Source organism: Aplysia californica, unplaced genomic scaffold (genome assembly GCF_000002075.1).
Source record: "Aplysia californica isolate F4 #8 unplaced genomic scaffold, AplCal3.0 scaffold00285, whole genome shotgun sequence".
Classification (NCBI taxonomy): Eukaryota; Metazoa; Mollusca; class Gastropoda; order Aplysiida; family Aplysiidae; genus Aplysia; species Aplysia californica.
The window spans coordinates 433,559-452,863 of NW_004797555.1; the positions used below are offsets into that span (position 1 = coordinate 433,559).

Consider the following 19,305-nt stretch of genomic DNA (forward strand, 5'->3'; position numbering starts at 1 on the left):
CTGTGCCAATACCTGGGTCCATCCACTGGATTTGTTCTCAAATACATTTTGCTTCATTTCAATATAAGCGAGAAGAAGTAACCATCACTGCACCCATTTCTTGCAAACTACGACTCAACTCCAGCCACAAAATTACATGCATGTGTAAATTCCTTTTTTAAAAACCAACCTGACAAAATGTAAGCGTATTCTTCAACTTGGTTATCAGTCCATTGAAAAAACTACTACTAGTCTATAGTTGCATTTTTTTTGCCCACGTTTGGGGCACAGTATCAATTTGAACTCATTCAAGCAGCCAGGCTTGATTTAGTAAGTGTTTTACGGCACTTGCAATTCAATAAGGTCATAATAACTTTTATGTTTTGTTTTAGTAGAGGTTTTACAGCGCTCGCAACTGCATAAGGTCATATGAGCGCCAGAAGATAGGTGTCACAAGAGAGTAACAAAAAAAAAGAAAAAGGGGAGATAAGGACGACAGATGTTTGATAGGAAAGAAGGAGCAAACCACACCAGAGCACCCGCCAACCACCCACAATAACTTTTATAAGTGCCGAAGATTAGAGGTGTTACAAGAGAGTAACAAACACAAATAAGGAGAGAAAAGGACAATAGATGTTTGATAGGAAAGAGAAAGCAAACCACACCAGAACACAGGCTTGCTTTATCAGACAAAGCAAGATAGGTAGAAATGAACAGCAAAAAAAAAAAAAGAAGGAAAATGAACAAAATTAAGTTTATTGAACACATGTACAATGCTTAACAATTTTGAAAACAAAATTTAAAAAAATTGTGCAGAGATAAATGTAAGATCTTTCAAGGCACTGTCAACTGTCCATGTTTGCTTGACAAATGATGTCTTGGACAGCGTAATAAAAGTTATAAAAAGAAATCAAAATGATTATGCATAGTTGTTTTTTTTAAATTGTTTTTTAGGACATGATTATTCCAAGTCATTTGTATCGTCTTCCCGACAATCAGGCTTCTGAAAGATTTCCAGGAAAAAGCAACCATAGTATAAATTTATTAGCTGGAAGACAATCTTCACACCACACAACTTTGCCACTGTTGTCTCTTATGCCATTGTCATTGATGTAAAGTTTACTTGTGTCTTTGTAAAACACCTATGGTTACTTGATGCAGTGAAAAAACAAGACAGAAACAAAATAAACAGAAGCTTCCAGTGCCATCCCCAACCATCCATTTGGTCCAGTGTAAATTCACAAAATATAAAAAAAAGAATCATGAACATATCCAGATAAAAGTAAAAGAGGACAACATGTAAAGTTGTGAAGCAAACCAAAAATCTGAAGTGTTACATGTTTATGTAATTACAGAAATGTTTCAAAAAGCACCTCCCACAACCCATCAAAATCAAGCTGCAATGTTTTGGTCAGATCTAATAATGTGAAATTGAAAAAAAAACAACAACATTTCAGTAGACACGAAAATCTTACACATACAGATCAGAAAAAAATAAAACAAGCACTTGAGAATTCACAACTCCCCATGAATGTTATAAATCCATTGGATTTGGGACAAGTAACGCATTAGAGATTTGTTCAGAAATATCCACGTAACCACACCTCTTTTCTTCATCAGATACCACACATGATAAAACAAATTTACCCTGATGTAAAATTCACCTTAAAAAAAAGTGATGTTATGCTGTTTGAACCCGAAGCCCTGACATTTTGATCATACATCACAACAGTTAGAAATGAATATCAAAATCAAAAGACAACTAAACGACACATTTAAGTACCAGTGTTTGTCCTATATAGCTCAAGGGTAAACTGCCAGAAAAGGTTTCCATGTACATGTATAACAATAAATAGGTGCTAAGGTTGCACAAACTAAAAAATTGTCTCATAAAATATACAAGAAAAAGCAACAATTTCCAAGAATTTTTTTTACAAAAAGATCTTTAAAAAAAAGAGAAAAAAAGAAAGAGACAGGGTGCAGACTACTAATACTACTATCCAAACCAACAGAAGGGACATTCCAAACCAACTGGTGTCAGCATTTGAAATGTTTTGCAAAAGCTGAATCATCTTCACAGTACTCTGCACCACATCTTTTCGGAACACATTTGGGTTACAAAGGCATGGATAACTCCCAACCTTCCAATTATATCATATATACATGAACACATGCTTGTATACAGTAATACTTATAGTATTGTATAGATCTAAGAATAAGATATTTGAAAAAATAAACATGCACTCTCTATTGTCCAGACATTTGGACCAAAGTACACGTTGATCTCAAAGGTGCCAAAATGCATCATGTATGTACAGAAGCAAGAAAAAGAAATTCTGCTAAACTGGTGAATTGGTCCCATTCCACACATGTAAAACAATCCCTTTTCATAACTTGATAGCAAGCAAACTTTCATTACAAAAGTAATAAATTTGCTTCTTTTGCTATGAGTATGAGTACTTTTCATTGTGGGTAAAATCCCCCTCAATTTTACAAATATGACCCCCATTAAGTAATTTCTAATATTATGCCCATCTTTGTTTTATGCATGGGTCAATCTTGAGCATGATCTAGTAAAACTTGAAACAGCCTCCTTGTCCATTCTTCTTCATGAAAAATTACACCCAAATTAAAGATAAAACACTGTCTAAACTTTTCAATCTCTTTTCTCAAAACAGGTTTTCTTTCTCTCTGATATGTTAGAGACTGGGAACAAATGAGTTAAAAATACAAACATAAATGGTTTTATCTGCAGCTGCAAACCATTTTCAAAGCAAAATGACATTCATTACATTATGGTATTTGAAATTAAAATATCAAAAACTCCACTAGTTATGTATGAGTGGTTTTAGCAAAATGTTGAAGTCTGTAAGAAAAAGGATGTGAAACTTCCATCAACCAAAAGAAATAAAACAGCTGCCTTTAGGAGATATCTGAAAGGAAACTATGAGAGAGCTCGAAAAATGCAACTGGCGTGTTTGCAATTCCGAGGAGGGATACAGAAAACAGCGTCTTCACATTAGAATTGGAAAGAAAATTGCTCTCCATAAAGATAAATAACTCAACCTGGCAATGATTTCATTGTATTCATTAGCAATTCTGAATAAACACTTTCAATTTGATCAAATTACAATGAATGCTACTTGAGTTTTAAAAACAAAACAAAAACAAACATTTAATTTGCTGATTCTTCTGTAAACATCTATGTACAGAAATAAAAATCAAGCCACAATACACTAGACTTGTAACACTCATGACAAGCAATCAAATCACAGGGGAAAAAGGTTTCTCGAGTAAAATCCAACGAAATATTTTCTTAAATGGACATAACAGTTGTTCAAGAAAAAAAAAATTTCCTAAAAGGCAGAAAAATGGTTTCTTTGATTTCATTATTTTGACGAGCACCTGATTTTACTACAATGCCACACATGTAAGACAATTGAATGGTACATAATTACTGTCCATACGAACCTCTTTGTATTATTTCCAACAGAAACTTCACTTAAGTTTACGACGACGGGGGCGGGGCTGGCTATAAATCTCTAAACAACACCGTAACTGAGGAAAACTGTTCATGAAACTCAACCGTGATATTTGTAAACTAAAAACGTTGGCATTCCCATGTACTTCTGTGCAAATCTTCTTCCATCTGGTGTTGGATCTGAGAAAGCAACTTTATGCTTTGGGATCAGGGTTCCATACTCAAACCATTGCCTGTGGACAGAAGTAAAAGAAAGATGTTCAAGAGAAGGAAAAAAAGAGGGAGAGATGGAGGAGAAAGAGAGAGAGGGGAGGGGAGAGAGAGAGAGAGAGAGAGAGGGGGAAGAGAGAGAGAGAGGGAGGGGAGGGAGAGAGAGAGAGAGGGAGGGGAGAGAGAGAGAGAGAGAGAGAGAGAGAGAGAGAGAGAGAGAGAGAGAGAGAGAGAGCTCTTAAATCCTACTAATGAAATTACAGGACATCAGAAGTACAATGAATTTGGTGAGGTAAAGTGGAAGGTACGGTGCACAAGTGCACTAAATGCTGAACATTGTCATGAAAATATCTCATACAAGAAGAGTAAAAATCAGTTCGATGAAAGCTGAAGTAGTTGAGAAACACACCCCATGAATTTCCACAAAGGTAAACTTGTTTATGATAAAGAATGACAAACCCAAAAACCTCACTGGAAAGCTGCCTTACAGAAAGTTGAAAGCACAGGGACCGTTATTTGACGAAGAATGTGGTTAAAAGGACTTCAGTATTGTTTTAATGTTTATCTTTAGCTTTAATAAAGGCAATATCTTTAGCTATAATAAAGGCAACACTTTATCCCAAGAGTATAAAGCCTTACATTCTGCAACTAGACATAGAACAATTACAGTTGAGTGTGTTTGAACCGAACACGGTTCAACTGAAAACAGTAGTAAACCAAATGAAAATACTCTCCAAATCGAAAAAAATCGGACGGCCTCACAGATTTCAGTTTAAATGAACTCCATTCCATAGTATTTGGAATATGAAACACTTGGCCAATGTGCACCTCATACCATGACGAAAACCACCAGTTAAAGGACACATACACTGTCAAACCACAACCTTTTCTCGTGCATTAACAGACCTGCACTTACAGCACCGGCGCAGCTAAAATCCGTTTTACTATTAAAGGAAGTTTTACTTTCATTTTCATTTCTCTTTCAGAAAATACTGTTCTCATTATTGTAGGATGTGTGTGTGTGTGATTTTATACATTATTTTTTGTGAGGTACCCCCTCTTTTTTGCATAGTTTTTCCCCTTCTCTTAGTAGGGATGCCACACAACTTCTTTCAAAATAGCTGAAAATCCCTGCACCACGGTCTTCCTAACATATGAATATTAATTTGAAACCCAAAGGCAAAGGGTGTACATAGAGAGAAATGACAAACAAACATAAGCTATGGATGTGCATAAAGCTGGCCCCGCGGAAAATTGCATTTTTGAAAAGGAAAAATTGCAAGGTAAACTGCCTAAAAAATTGCAACCTTCCCATTCCAGGCGCATTAATAGGAGCTTAACATTTCCACAAAAAAAAAAAAAAGAAAGAAGAAAAGCAGAACAGCCTTTCAAAAAATCATGACCCACAATACAAATATTATTAACAGTTACCAGTAACAACACACGAGTACGTTAACAATAAAGTTATCGACCAAATATAATATAATACCCAAAATAATGGAACCCTCAGTTTTCGTAATAACTTTTAAATGAAGGCATAAAATTTGACCAAATTTAGTACAAAAAAATACCGGGTACTTGGTTCATGCAAAGATCTAGAAGTGTCGTATGAGAGTTAGTCTACAAAAACAAAAAAAATTGATGGGAGATTCGAACCTCTAAATGCAAAATTAGCTTATGCCCCAATCAATTCAGATCCTATTCTATTTTTCTCTTGAAACCTTCGATACACCGGTAATCTGTATTTAGATCTATTTCAGATATTTTACTTTTTAAAACCAGTATGGTACTGTTTTAACTCTAAGTCAAATCGTAAAATACAGCAAATTTTTAAACCCATTTAATAGTAATAATGATGTAGATAATTTCTGTAGCGACCACTCCCGGGTGCACGCAGCTTAAAGCGTTTTACATTTGTTAGGGGAGTGTCTACGTACACGATAACCGGGTACATAGTCTCATTGTCAGGGTACACGGTAACCAGGCAGTTCAGAACTCCAAAGTTCAGTTTTTGTCGTCTGAAGTTGCCTTCAACCGCAGCCCTGTACCTTATCAATAATCCTCCCATTCTGGAGCCCTATACTTTACAGCGCACAAACTTTGAATGAATTTTGGTGACCCCAACCGGTACTCACAATGCGATGCGAAAGCACAGGTTCAGTGACCGGTAACGGTGGCGAGCCCAACAAGACGCGTGTACATGTACGACTCTTTTTTTGTTCAACAAGTGAGAGCATAGGACAAATATTGATTTATTTTCATTCCGGTTACCGTGTACGTAGATACTGACACTAGGTGACCGGTTTCCGTGTATGTAGACATATGCGTCATGAACGAACAAAATTCACGCGCGCGCGCATACACACACACACGTACACCTTACACGCGCACGCACATGCACACTACACACACACCTACTTTCTTATCACATGCGCACACTTACACACATTAGATCTAATCTATGTCTCTGTGTTGTATGATGTATTCCGGCCTGAATTTCCGGTTATAGCTTTTAGAGTACGCCCAGTAGACTAGAGCTGGGCTGAAACCATGAATTACGCAGGCTTATCGGCTCTGTACTTGCACCATTTCGAATTAAAGATTCTGTTAAAACTAAATCGTTTATGTCATTTTGCCGAAAATTGCAAAAATATTGCGGAACTGGACGAAAAACGCGGCCGCAAGACCGTGATTTCCTGGGGGGGCCAGATAGAGAGAAATGACAAACAAACAAAAACAATGGGTATAGGCCTACTTGCTGAGATTGACACAAATCTTCCGGGGTTTTTTTCTCCCCGTTATTTGAGCTTACGGCGAAGTCTTCATTTTTCCGTTATTTGAACATTTGGCGCAAGTTGTGTGTGTGTGGGTTTGTTTTTAAAAAAAAATTTTTTTCCAACTATAGATTCTATCTTGATCTCAATAACGGAATAGCGGACCAGGATCCAAATACTGGAAGAAAGCGGAAAAGTGGCATCCCTGTGTCTTAGGGATGAGGGAGTCTCAGCTGCCCTGTCTGCTAAGTGCGAATGGGATTAACCACACAGAGTGTAACTCACAAGACGCAGTCCACTAGTTTTGTGGCCACCCCAGAACGACGCTGGGACGCAGCCACCCACAGGCGACTAATGCCCACACAGGCCGGTTCCGCCACCTTGGTGCAGCACCACGGCCGCTGACCACTCGCTTCTTTGTCATCAAGGTTGTCTGGGATGATCCGATAACCCTTTCATGGGAAGACAAAGAGGGACATGAGACACCTTTCTCCGGTCAAAAGTAGGAAAAACAGAAAATACTAGAAATCACATAACACTGTTGAGCAAAATGATAAATTGGTACTATACAATCATTCTCCTTGACATTATAAGATGTGTTATGTTTTATTCTTCGAAGTAGACCACATTTTATGTTAATGCAAACCAAAATGGGGTTGAATATCAGATACCTTTAAAGAAACTGCTTAAAATTCCACATTTACTCTTTTCACACACCTAACAAACCTGTCAGCCAGCTCATGGTGCCTCCAACAAAATTCTTTCTCAGACATATCTCAAGTCTTAGATTGCAAGGATGTTAACAGACAAAATTCGTGGAAAAAAGTGTCAAAAGGAATGAAAATGAACCAGTCTTACCTCACTAATAGGTTCAGCCACACAGCATCCCTCAATTTGTTTTTCGGATGAAACATAAAAGAACACCTGCAAATATTAATAATATTGAATATAGGACAAGTGTTGGGAATGAAGGAAATACATCGTTTACAATTCTACATACAGTAGCGCCTTTATATTTATAAACGTCTCAGTTATAATCAATAATGTCTATCCAGGAGGCACAAAAGCAACAAATTGTGTAAATTTCGCTCAAATGGAAAAAATTTTTATTTAAAAAAAAGAAAAGAAAAAAAGATAGCACTGCCCAGCATTTGTTAGTTCACATAAAATAGTGTGCTTGAGACTTCATTTGGGCTCTCTAAAACTGACCTCAGCATAGCAACAAAAGAGAAATTGACCAAACATGGACATGGTGATCTTGTTAAGCTTAAGATATGGAACACCCCATCTTATGCCAAATTCCTAACATTCCGAAAGATTAATATATAAGCTGAATAAAAGAAAATATCAGAGGCGTATTTAATTAATTCTACTATTATGTCTGATGCAAATAGATTTTTGCGTCATCAACTGAGCAGCCCAGTACAGCCATGTGAGCTGTTTCTGCTGGGAGACTGTTTTCGTTTCAGTTTGTTGTCTACAGTCTTGTCAAAGGTAGGAAACATACATACTGTTACAAAATACACTTTATTACACAACAAACTGTAACACTGTACTCACCCTATGGTACGGATTGTGAAATGAAGGGCCAATGTCCGGAAATCCTAGTTCTCGGCCCATCACTTGGAAAATCTCTTCCACCTGGAAACGAAAAATTTTATTCAGAGATAAAGGACAGTGCAAAGTAAAATTCCAATCTTCTTGCTAGTGCAGTAGAGTACAGCTTACTGAAGTCAATACATTGTGCTGAACAAATTTCTTTCAGTGCAAACTCAACTAATGGGTATTTGTGCCGTTTCCTTTTCAGATCTTTAGTTTTCGTAAGAGTTTTATGGCACTTGCAACACAATAAGGTCATATAAGTGCCAAAGATTAGAGGTGTTACAAGAGAGTAACAAATAAAAAATAGGAGGAGGAGAGATAATGACGATAGATGTTTGATAGGAAACAAGGAGCAAATCACACTAGAGCACCCGCAAACTAACCACGTGCCTTTTCCTCCCACAAGAAACCAACCATTTTACTACATGGTATGCATAACTAACCAATGGGTGATCGGTATACTTGAAGAAAATGCAAATTGCATTATATCATACTTTGCCATCAGAGACATTGTCCACCGTCATTTGTTTGTGTGCTGGGGGTGCTATGCAAGTAAATGTGCCAGGTTTAGGAAATCAACAAAAGTAAAAGCACCATAGCCACAAAGGCAGTGGAGGAGACAATAGGTCTGTCACACCAAATACCAGGCCACATGTTCAGACTCTCAGTAAAACAAAAGAACAAAAACAAAACCAGCAAAAAAATACCCCAGCATCTAAGGAGCTAACCAGCACTCTCAATAGAGGTGCCAACAAAATAAGAAAAATACATTCTGAACTTTTGGGACACTGCGGAAAAACACTTATGGGGACTAAAAATTTCCAGAGCATATGAATATTATCTAATAGACCTTGTATCATAAAGACTTTTTATATAAAGAGCAATATCATTATATGACATGCACATAGAGAAAAAAATGTAAGCAAATGTACAAGCAAAAAAATACAACAGACATAAAAACAATGATGCACCCTTTGAACAAAGTGCAGACAATTTTAGCCAAATCAGCAACTCTAAAATCCTGAAGCTAAAATTTAGCCTATCATTTAATGTCACAAGGTCTTGTACACATGCATTAAGGATTCAGAGGAATCATTGCTTCAAATACAAATTAAAACTTGCTATGCCAATTCATTTTGAAGTACCGAAGAACAAACCTTTTTCTTTGCATACTTCGGACCATCAGTCATCACCAAAATCACACGACTCATATCCATTGGATATTCCTGCACAACACGCTCATTTTTCCAACCCTGTTTAAAAGAAATATAACAAGTTTTAACACACACACATATTTTTCTTTTACTTTTAACAATATTTTCCACACGGCCAGTGTGGGTAAAATAAAATGAAATAAAACCAAAAAACAGTAAGATCTCATCTCACATTTCATGTACGAGTATCTTAGCAAGGGCAGGACCACCAGGGTCTGTGGTGGAGTGGTCAAGCTCTTTGTCTTACATGCAGACGACAAGAATTTAATTCAGATCATGAGAGGAAGTTCAAATCTTTTACATAGTCATTATTTCTGCTGAGATCATGTATCGCACTCAGCTCAGACAGGCAGGGTCAAGGTAGCCTGTTTCTTACATGATGTAAAATGAGTTGATGGCCGCACAAATTTCTTTAAAAACATTTTTTTAAAACCTAACTGTCCATTACGACAGCAGTTCTCATGAAAACCACGCCATGTTCATAAAGTAAATCCCTTTAGTTTTAGTAAGCGTTTTACGGCGTTGCAACACAATAAGGTCATAAGTGCAGACGATTTAGAGGTGATACAAGAGGGTAACAAACACAAAACAGAAGGAGAGGAGATAAGGACGATAGATATTTGAGCAAACCATACCAGAGCACCCACCAACCACCCACAGAAATTCCATAAAAACTACAACTACACCAGTACGACAATAGGAATAAAAAGGGTAATCCGACAAACAATGGTTTTCAAAGAAGTGAAATAATGACACCAAGTCCAATTAAAATATTACAAGAAAATTTTGCCACTATACTATAACTCACAATTTGAATTTTAACAACACACACAATAGCATGTTGTGTAGAAATGCTCATGCTAGGCATCTCAGTTTTTAGTTTTAGTAGAGGTTTTACGGCGCTCTCAGCTGCATAAGGTTATATGAGTGCCAGAAGATTAGAGGTGTTACAAGAGAGTAACAAACATAAAAAGGAAGAAAGGGAGATAAGGACGATAGATGTTTGATAGGAAAGAAGAAGCAAACCACATCAGAGCACCCGCCAACCACCCACTAGGCATCTCATTCTACCAACGCTGGATAGACTCTACTAAAAAACGTGTCTTAGAAACTGTGAACACAGCTCCAGTCTCTGTTGCTCAAATCATCTCCGCCGATTTATTCTTTCCATTTTCATTATTTTTTCTAGCTGCTGAAACACAAGCTGTGATGTTGTTTTAACAGAGTTCCTCTGCAGAAGTAATAGTCCACTTACAATACTGCCCGAGAAAGCAATACTCACAGGAAATTTAAGGGCATCAACGAGACGTTTGTGAAACTTTGCATGAGTCCTTTCGTCAAATGGGTCTGCGTGACAATAAACCATACTGCAAACTGGGCACTGGGTCGCTCCAAACTTTTTCTGACCAGCATCCTAGGGAAGAAAAAAGTCATATTAATGCATGTGGTTGAGTGGTAGTTCAAACTGTCCACAATGCATCAGAATGATAAAAGGAATATTTTTACAAAGAACTGAACAGGACAAAAGTTTTGGGAATTTTTAATCGAATGAAAAAACACATTTCTGTACTGATTTTACTGAAAAATTATTTAAAGTCATAAAGTATGATAAAGTGTAAATTTTCAGTTACAACGGACTCTCAAGCTAAAGAAATAACGCAATTTTGATGGCCATTTTCTCCCTAATTTTTCCTTTGAATCAAAGTGACCCCCACCTTCAATCGCCAATATCTTGACTTGTATCTAAGATAAATGAATATTTTTTCCTTCGAAAGCAAGACAAATGGACAGATAACAATAACTCTGTATGCACCAAAATTGACGAGCGCCTGATTCCACTGCATCACAACACATAAAGCGCAAAAGACATTCGATGATTAATAACATAAGCATATAGTTTAGTTTAAGGAGTTTAAAAATAATACTGCTGCGACACAAAAACATTCCTGGGTTCTTGATGACATGGCAAGGCAAGAAAGTGGGGTTGACACCTGTTTAATTTAAGCACAGGAAATCGAAGAAGTGAAACTTCAAACAGGACAATGTAGTGGAGAGAAGAATTTTCAACAGACCAATGCACCATTGGACTTGAGGGCTGAATACAATATCAGCAAAGCCCCAAGAACAGCCTTTTTAGAAAAGCTTCACTCTCTCAATAAAAGGAACTGGGGTATCAAATTATAAAAGAATGGACCTTGATTTACTGTTAGATCTTAAGAGACGCACTTCAATTAGTTCAGTACATTAAGTCATTTAGGGTTGGAAAGAGAAAAGGATGAAACAGAAAAGAAAGAGGAATAGAGAAGGCAGATATGAAAGTAGTTTGACAGCGCCACTTTCTAATTATCTGACGGTTGTGACAGAAAAACATGAAAACACAACATATTAGTTTTAGTTTTAGTAGAGGTTTTATGGCGCTCGCAACTGCATAAGGTCATATGTGCGCCAGAAGATTAGAGGTATTACAAGAGAGTAACAAACATATAAAAGAAGAAGGGAAGATAAGGACGATAGATGTTTGACAGGAAAGAAGGAGCAAACCACACCAGAGCACCCGCCAACCACCCACAAACACAACATATGAAAGGGCACCCACATCCTATAAATATTCCCAATACTTTTGATCATCTCGCTTCATGCATTAACAAAGCAACTGCAGCAAATAAGCGTCTTTTCCATCAAGCGGAAGCAAACAAACCCAGGAGCTACAGGACCGAACAACAGTAACTGGCAACATTTACATTTATGGTCAATACTTGAAAAAAACATAGAAGTGACTGAACAACAAAGAAAATTCATTAAAAAAATATCTGTGTAATAGTAATTACCAAAATCATCTGTGATGGATTTTCCTTGACAGACTTAGGAGTGGTAGGAGAGAGCTTGTCAGTGAGAGGACTTCCTCTGTGGAGAAAACAGTATATACAAGTTAACTTGATGAGTTGTAAGTTAAACAGTCAGTATGACAATGGCCGCACACTGAAAGGAACAGACTAAAAATAATGGTAAGTAATACTGAAAAGAAAAGGCAATACTAGAGCACTCAAAAACAACAAAGACACAAAATTATCCCCCGCCAAAGCAATAGGAAACAGATTCCATTACAATCAACTGTGAGAGCAACTAAACTATTATTTTCAATATTCTCAAGAATCACCCAGGCCAAACCATAGTTCCTCTGATATCAGCTAACATGTTAACAGCACATTGTAAAACTAAGGAAAGAAAATAATGCTCTAGGCAGGTTACCCCCCCCCCTCCAAAAAACACTACCATCACAAAACATTACTATTCATTACAATCAGAGTAGGAATGACAATTTCTACCATAAAGTAAGTCGTATTTCAAGAAAAGAAAACACCTAGGTTAGCTATGAAGAGGGAAGGAAAAAGCTGTAAGGAGTGAAGGGAGGATAATTTAGCAGCATGACTATAAAAATACTAAACGGTTATTAACCCCACAGGTTTGCATTTTTAAAAAAATGTGCCCCGGTTGTACTCTTACTTTGGAGTTGCTTTTCCTTGCTGTACTCCTTTGCTGAAGATTGGGAAAAGTTTTCTTGAACTTGAAGATTTCCCAACATTTTCATCATGGGTAGCACCTTTCACCTCTCCACTAACGTTGGAATTGCTGTCCTCAGTTGAAAACAACTCTTCTGAGCCATGATAGACAGGTGTTCCCCGACAACTGGGTGGACTAGATCTTCCTTCTTCCAACAAATCAGCATTCTCCGAAAGAGAACTCGGCGAATCCAACTTTAACCCACATGTGCTTTTGATCACTGGAGAACAGTCGTATGTCCTGCTCCCTTCCTTATTGAACACTAGGTCCTCTGCAGGATCTTCATGACAACTGTCTGAGATATTTCCCTCATCACATGCTGAATCCATTGACTTTTTTGGGGACAGAAAACCAGGGGCAAAGGTAAACCCTGTCTGTGTGGACATTTGCAGAGGACTTGAAGAATTCAACCCATTTCCTTTTTTGCCTTGCACCTGACTGTTTTTCTGCAACTGCTTCTTTTTCAATTCAGATTTTTTCTTTGTCAGCCTCACATTTTGAGGTTTAGAACTGAATTTAAGACTAAATCCTTTGCCAAACATTATATTTCTCACTTTTATATTATCAAGGGGAGACCTAGTTTTGAAAAATTTCCTCTCAGAACTTGAAGGGGCATCAGCTTTTTCCAATTTAGAAGCAGGAGTAGATGCAAGCTTCCCCTCATCAACCTTGGCAAGCTTCTTTGGGGAATCCACGTCTTCTTCAGATGAATCCAGCCAGTTTTCATTGTCCTCATCAGATTCCTCACCCAATTTCTCATTGATTTCATCATCTCTTAATGATCTTTTCAACATGCTCCGTGGAGTAGGCTCCACAATCTCATCAGAGTCCAAACCTCCATTCTGGACCTTGAAGCTTATTTCGTCATCCGACATATCATCGTAGTTTTCCTCATCATCGTCTTGGCGGGTAATGATTTTAGACACTCTCCTGGTTCGGGGTTTACTTTCCAGCTCGACTTCTCTCTCCACAGCTTCAAATTCTCCCCTGTACATTCTTCTGAACTGTTCCACTGAGCAGGTCTCCAGGACTGCCTGCTTCATGGGGGACTGGGCAATTCTTTCCAACATTTTCTCATGAACCCGGGAGTCAGGGCTGAAAGTCTTGTTGCCACTCATGGTGAATTTGCATGGGGAGCTGCGATTCTCCTCATCAATGGCCGTGAAAGGCTTGCTTTTGGGCGTACGCCTTTGACTGTTCTGTTTGACATTGCTGATTTTGCTCTTATCAAGTCCATAAAAACATTTGGTTGCAAAGACAGGGGAGCTTTCCACTCCCTCTACACAAAAATCCTTTACTGGAGAAGACTGTAAGCTTCTGTTATTCTCAGAAACAGACATTTTCACTTTCTTAGGCGTCGAATCTGGTGACCTGGAAAGAAAAAAATATTTGAACAAAATTAAAATGTGTACATGATTTGTAATTCTCCATTATAAAACAGTCCCACCTCTTAACAGCTTTATTTTTTATTTCACAGAACGGTTTTGCTGCAAAATTAATGCACGACACACATGAAATTCTAGACTTGACCCTAGCCTCTATTTGAAAACTGCTAAAAAATGGTTTTAAAGGTGGGTGGTAGGTGGTAACAAAGATTAATAGAAAATGCAGGCTTGACAAAAAATATTTTCAAAGAAGGAAAGAACTTCTTTAACAAACGACCACCCCAACAAACACAATAAAGAAGAGACCTAACCCTTGCCCAAACCTACCCCTCTTCTATTTTATAGCAGTCGCTCATTACTGTAGAATCCCTCCTGAAATAGAGCAAGGTCTAGCAAAGCAGAGTTATATATGTGTACTTCGCGTGTCAGGTCTGGAGCACACATTTGACGATCATGGTACTCAGGTACCCCATTCCTTCCTGATCAGCTCAGTTTTTCTCTTTGTGCTTAGATTTCTTACAAAGTTGTTCAGGCCATCTGTACGTGTTGTTCTTTGTTTTCCTCTCTGCTCTTTCTTTCCCTCTATCTTTTCGCAGAGCAGCGGTTTCATCAGTCCATTTGATCTATTTATGTGGTCAAACCAAAAATCTCAATTGTATTTTCCTGACGGTTCTGATTATTGATCTTCCACAATCTGCCATTTAGACCATTTCGTTGAGTGTACCATGGTACACAAAAAAATAAAACCTTACCTATTTTTGAGAGGTGTTTCTCGCAGCTTCCGTTTGCCCATTCTTGTTTTTTCAGTAGTCATGGCTAAGCATGAATTGAACGAAAAGCTGGAACATCCGACCTGAAATGGAATTTCATATTCAAATGTCACTAATTTTAAAAAGACAAGAACTGAATAAAGTTACAGACTGGGAAATGACAACAGTTTGAACACTTTCCACCCACACAGCATGCTGAACTGTTTGGAACTATAGCATTTCTTTATAATATAAATATTTACTGCGGACATTTTTTGGACCGATTGAACCATATTGTACACGAACAATCTTTGGTAGGCCTATACTAAAATTATAGATCTATATAATATCCGAAATTTGCGGGAAAGGATGTGATTTCAGAGTGTTCGGAGAAATAGTGCCTAGCTTTATTTTCCTGAAGGCCACCTCTATTCTCACCCGGAGTGAGAATAGTGCAGGCGAGTCTTGTGGCTATTCTCACCCGGTGCGCGTTCACCCTAAACCATAGAATTCTACACTGTGAGGAAAAATTGCAGAATTCTGTGCCGTGAACAAACGTTCCATTACAACTGTAGCCTACTAAAAGCTTACAATTTTGTCTGTGGGCAGTGGAGAGAGAGAGAGAGAAAGAGAGGAGTAGCGCGAGAATTTCCGGGCAAAACAAAATGGCGACCCGCGTAGTTCGGCTCGATTCGAAAAGTTAAATAGCCGTAGCATCTTTGTAGACAACCAAATTAATTTACTTTTGTGTTTTAACATCATTTTTTAAACTTTGTGTTGGTCAAATTGATCGTCCACACCGATAGACAGTATTCAGAAAGAGACAGAGAGAGAAAGAAGAGGGGAGGAGTTGATCTTGCGAGAACTTCCGGGCGGGTGAGAATAGCCACTTTCTTTCCTGAACGTTCGGAGAAATAGTGCCGGCCATCTTTAATTGCTTCTGATGACATCTTGACAAATAAACATTTATTAGAAGCGCTATAACTTTTCAGGCCGGCCTCAAATTCATTATTTAATAAGATAAAAACTCGGCTCCTGCACAATTTAACGCCATTTTGCCCGAAGTGACCCGGTCTCTACCCAGCCTGAGGCGAGTCACGAGTGAGGCAGGACAGGAAGCCGGAGTCACGAGTCACAGGAAGTCAGCAGTGATGTCATGCTGGACAAGAATCAGAGTCCGAATAACATTTTTTCATATTCGGACTTGAGTCCGAATAGTCACTTCGTTGCTGATAAGATATATATGCATCTGGGCAAGAACGCAGAATAAGAGTTAAGTAGGCCTAGTGCTGCCTAGAATCTACTCCGTGGGGGGTTCCCAGGGAAGCTTGCCCCCTGATAGTGGGGAGGTATTAAGGGTTAATGAGGGGGGGGTTGCCTCACTGTTAAAAATAATAATTTTAAAAAATACACAATCTTCACATTTTTACATGGCAAATTATCAGTATCAGAATGGCATCCAATGGAACGGGAAGGCTACCTTTCAAAGAGCGCCCAAAATACAAAAATACTGCAGTGTGACCACCCTCACAGACAGTCACAGTTAGGTAGCCTGTTGTAGGCCTAGTCAAAGTCAAAGTTCAAAGCAGCGCATCTGTCTGCCGGAGTGAAAGTAAAAGGATGTGGCTATTCTCACCCGGGGTGAGAATAGAAATACGATCTACCTCTCACCCCGGGTGAGACTTGCCAGCGTAGGCTATTCTCACCCGGTGTGAAACAAGACCTGTTTTTCCTCATTTTGGGATACTGTCTATCGGTGTGGATGATCAAATTGATAAAAGTCAAGAAAAAATTACATTTACATTATTATAGCACAAAAGTAGGCTAAGCTAATTTGATCGTCTTCAAAGATGCTATGGCTATTTCACTTTTCGAATCGAGCCGAACTACGCGGGTCGCCATTTTGTTTTGCCCGGAAGTTCTCGCAAGATCTACTCCTCCCCCTTCTCTCTCTCTCTTTCTGAATACTGTCTATCGGTGTGGATGATCAAATTGACCAAAACAAAGTTAAATGATTTTAAACAAGAAAACTAAATTAATTTGGTTGTCTACAAAGATGCTACAGCTATTTAACTTTCCGCATCGAGCCAAACTCATAGTGTAGAATTCTGTGGTTCAGGGTGAACGCTTCACTGGTTGGCCTAGGCTATAACGGTGAACGGCCACCGGGTGAGAATAGCCAAAAGACTCGCCTGCGCTATTCTCACCCAGGGTGAGAATAGAGGTGGCCAAAGTAAAAGTTTACGGCGATTGTTAAGATTTCCGCGTTTAATTCCGATGTGCGTTTTTCATACCCTCAGGCATATTTCGCTTGGCCACCTCTATTTTCACCCGGAGTGAGAATAGTGCAGGCGAGTCTTGTGGCTATTCTCACCCGCTGCGCGTTCACCCTAAACCACAGAATTCTACACTGTGATAACAGAAAAATTGTAGAATTCTGTGCCGTGAACAAACGTTCCATTACAACTGTAGCCTACTAAAAGCGTACAATTTTGTCGGTGGGCAGTGGAGAGAGAGAGAGAAAGAGAGAGGAGTAGCGCGAGAATTTCCGGGCAAAACAAAATGGCGACCCGCGTAGTTCGGCTCGATTCGAAAAGTTAAATAGCCGTAGCATGTAGACAACCAAATTAATTTACTTTTGTGTTTTAACATCATTTTTTAACTTTGTTTTGGTCATTTTGATCGTCCACACCGATAGACAGTATTCAGAAAGAGACAGAGAGAGAGAGAAGAGGGGAGGAGTTGATCTTGCGAGAACTTCCGGGCGGGTGAGAATAGCCACTTTCATTTCGCTTTGGTCCCTAACCCTATGTTAGGGTTAGGGTAGGATTAGGGTTAGGGTTAGGGCCAGGGTTAGGGTTAGGGTTAAGGTTAGGGACCAAGCCAAAGCGAAATATGCCTGAGGTATGAAAAACGCACATCGGAATTAAACGCGGGAATCTTAACAATCGCCAAGTTTACCGATGTTTGTGTGAAGTTTTTTAGATCTTAGTCTAGATATATCTAGATTCTAGATTGGGAAGATTGAAGAATACCGGACCACTCGTACATTATTGCGCAAGAAAGTGGGGTAGGTGGGGCGGGTGGTTGGGGTGGAGGAGGGGGGAGGGGGGGTTCAGGGGGGTCTCCCCCCTGACAAAATTATAGACCTACCGGTCCGAGATTCTCCATTGAGAGAGATATTAAAAACGGGAAAATTATCAATTGAGACATAGGCAAAGTCAGTCCGCTGGTCCGGTATTCTTCAATATTACCTGTAGATTTGCTACCAGATTACCTGAAATCATATAATCGTCTCGAGAATCAGGTTAACGACCCTAATCCAACTTCGCCATTGTCACTGCTGATTTTGCGGGATTTGCAGAGCGCGCCATTCGACGGAAGTTGTCGCGAAGTCGCGAAGCACGGGAAGCTTCAGTTAACTGCACTGCCATTGGGCAAAACTACCAAATATCTGCCAATAGCAAACCCTATTGGTTTCACTCGCGGGAAGAATTAGGCTACACGGTTTGACGCTCCTGGCCGAAAATTACCGCTGGTCACGTTTTTTAGTTTTCCAGTACTAAAATTAATTGTTTTTCTAGAAAAGGTTTAGTTTAAGGTCCAATAGAAAGAAAGGCGTCATCCTGTCTGCCTTAAACCCTTATAAAGATGTTTTTTTTTGTCCCGTGTCGTGATTTTGGTGCCGATATTATTATTTGTAGGTTACGTAAAAATGTTTTGACATGGTACGTGCAGATTGTACGTTTGAAGAAAAAAGATTAAACAAGAAAAAATACAACAAGAAAAAGAGGAATTGTTTAGTCAGTGATGATGATGATGATGATGGTGGTGGTGGTGGTGGTGGTAATGATGACAATTTAATATGTTGAAAATAATGGTGCAATCCTCCACAGAATTACAGGGTCGCAATTCTTAAAGTAATGCTAGCAAATTCATCATACACACACACACACACACACACACACACACACACACACACACACACACACAAAAGCATATCACAGTATTGAAGGACCAGACGCGAAAAATGCTGCCAGCGTTAATAGGATAAGATAAATAGGATAAGATAAGATAAGATAAAATAATACTTTATTATCCCAGGGGAAAATTTTTCTTGGCTGTAGGACTGTAGAAACACCTGCAGGTACATAATATACATTTAAAAAATCTGAATCATATATTACACAACCTTGGGGCGCACCGGTGTTCGTGAATATTAGGTAGGATTTTCCACCATTAATTTTACATATTGAGGTCGATTGGTTAGTAGATGTTATCAAAGAAAACGAGAATGGCAAATAATTAAATTACGTAGGCTAAACATACACACACAGTCTTCCACTGAAG

At 38.6% G+C, this 19,305-nt stretch overlaps 1 protein-coding gene across 1 annotated transcript; it reads right to left on the minus strand.

Annotated features, from left to right (window-relative positions):
• Positions 1 to 715: 715 nt before the first annotated feature.
• On the minus strand, positions 716 to 18,658 carry LOC101857418 (N-acetyltransferase ESCO2). Its single transcript, XM_005101492.3, has 10 exons — positions 18,233 to 18,658; positions 14,959 to 15,059; positions 12,765 to 14,192; positions 12,089 to 12,164; positions 10,543 to 10,674; positions 9,204 to 9,299; positions 8,005 to 8,085; positions 7,303 to 7,368; positions 6,730 to 6,896; positions 716 to 3,693 (listed from the first exon to the last, which is right to left on the minus strand). Exons 2-10 carry the CDS (start codon positions 15,018 to 15,020, stop codon positions 3,561 to 3,563), a joined length of 2,241 nt encoding a protein of 746 aa, XP_005101549.2. The 5' UTR covers positions 15,021 to 15,059; positions 18,233 to 18,658; the 3' UTR covers positions 716 to 3,560.
• Positions 18,659 to 19,305: the final 647 nt, after the last annotated feature.

What these genes read in the sequence shown, in the direction of transcription:
- LOC101857418 (XM_005101492.3), bottom strand. Translation starts at nt 15,020, where the DNA reads ATGACTACTGAAAAAACAAGAATGGGCAAACGGAAGCTGCGAGAAACA. An exon ending in CAAGGAAAAGCAACTCCAAA is followed by an intron (nt 12,165 to 12,764) that starts GTAAGAGTACAA and finishes TTTTCTCCACAG; the next exon opens with AGGAAGTCCTCTCACTGACA. An exon ending in TTCACAATCCGTACCATAGG is followed by an intron (nt 7,369 to 8,004) that starts GTGAGTACAGTG and finishes TAATATTTGCAG; the next exon opens with GTGTTCTTTTATGTTTCATC.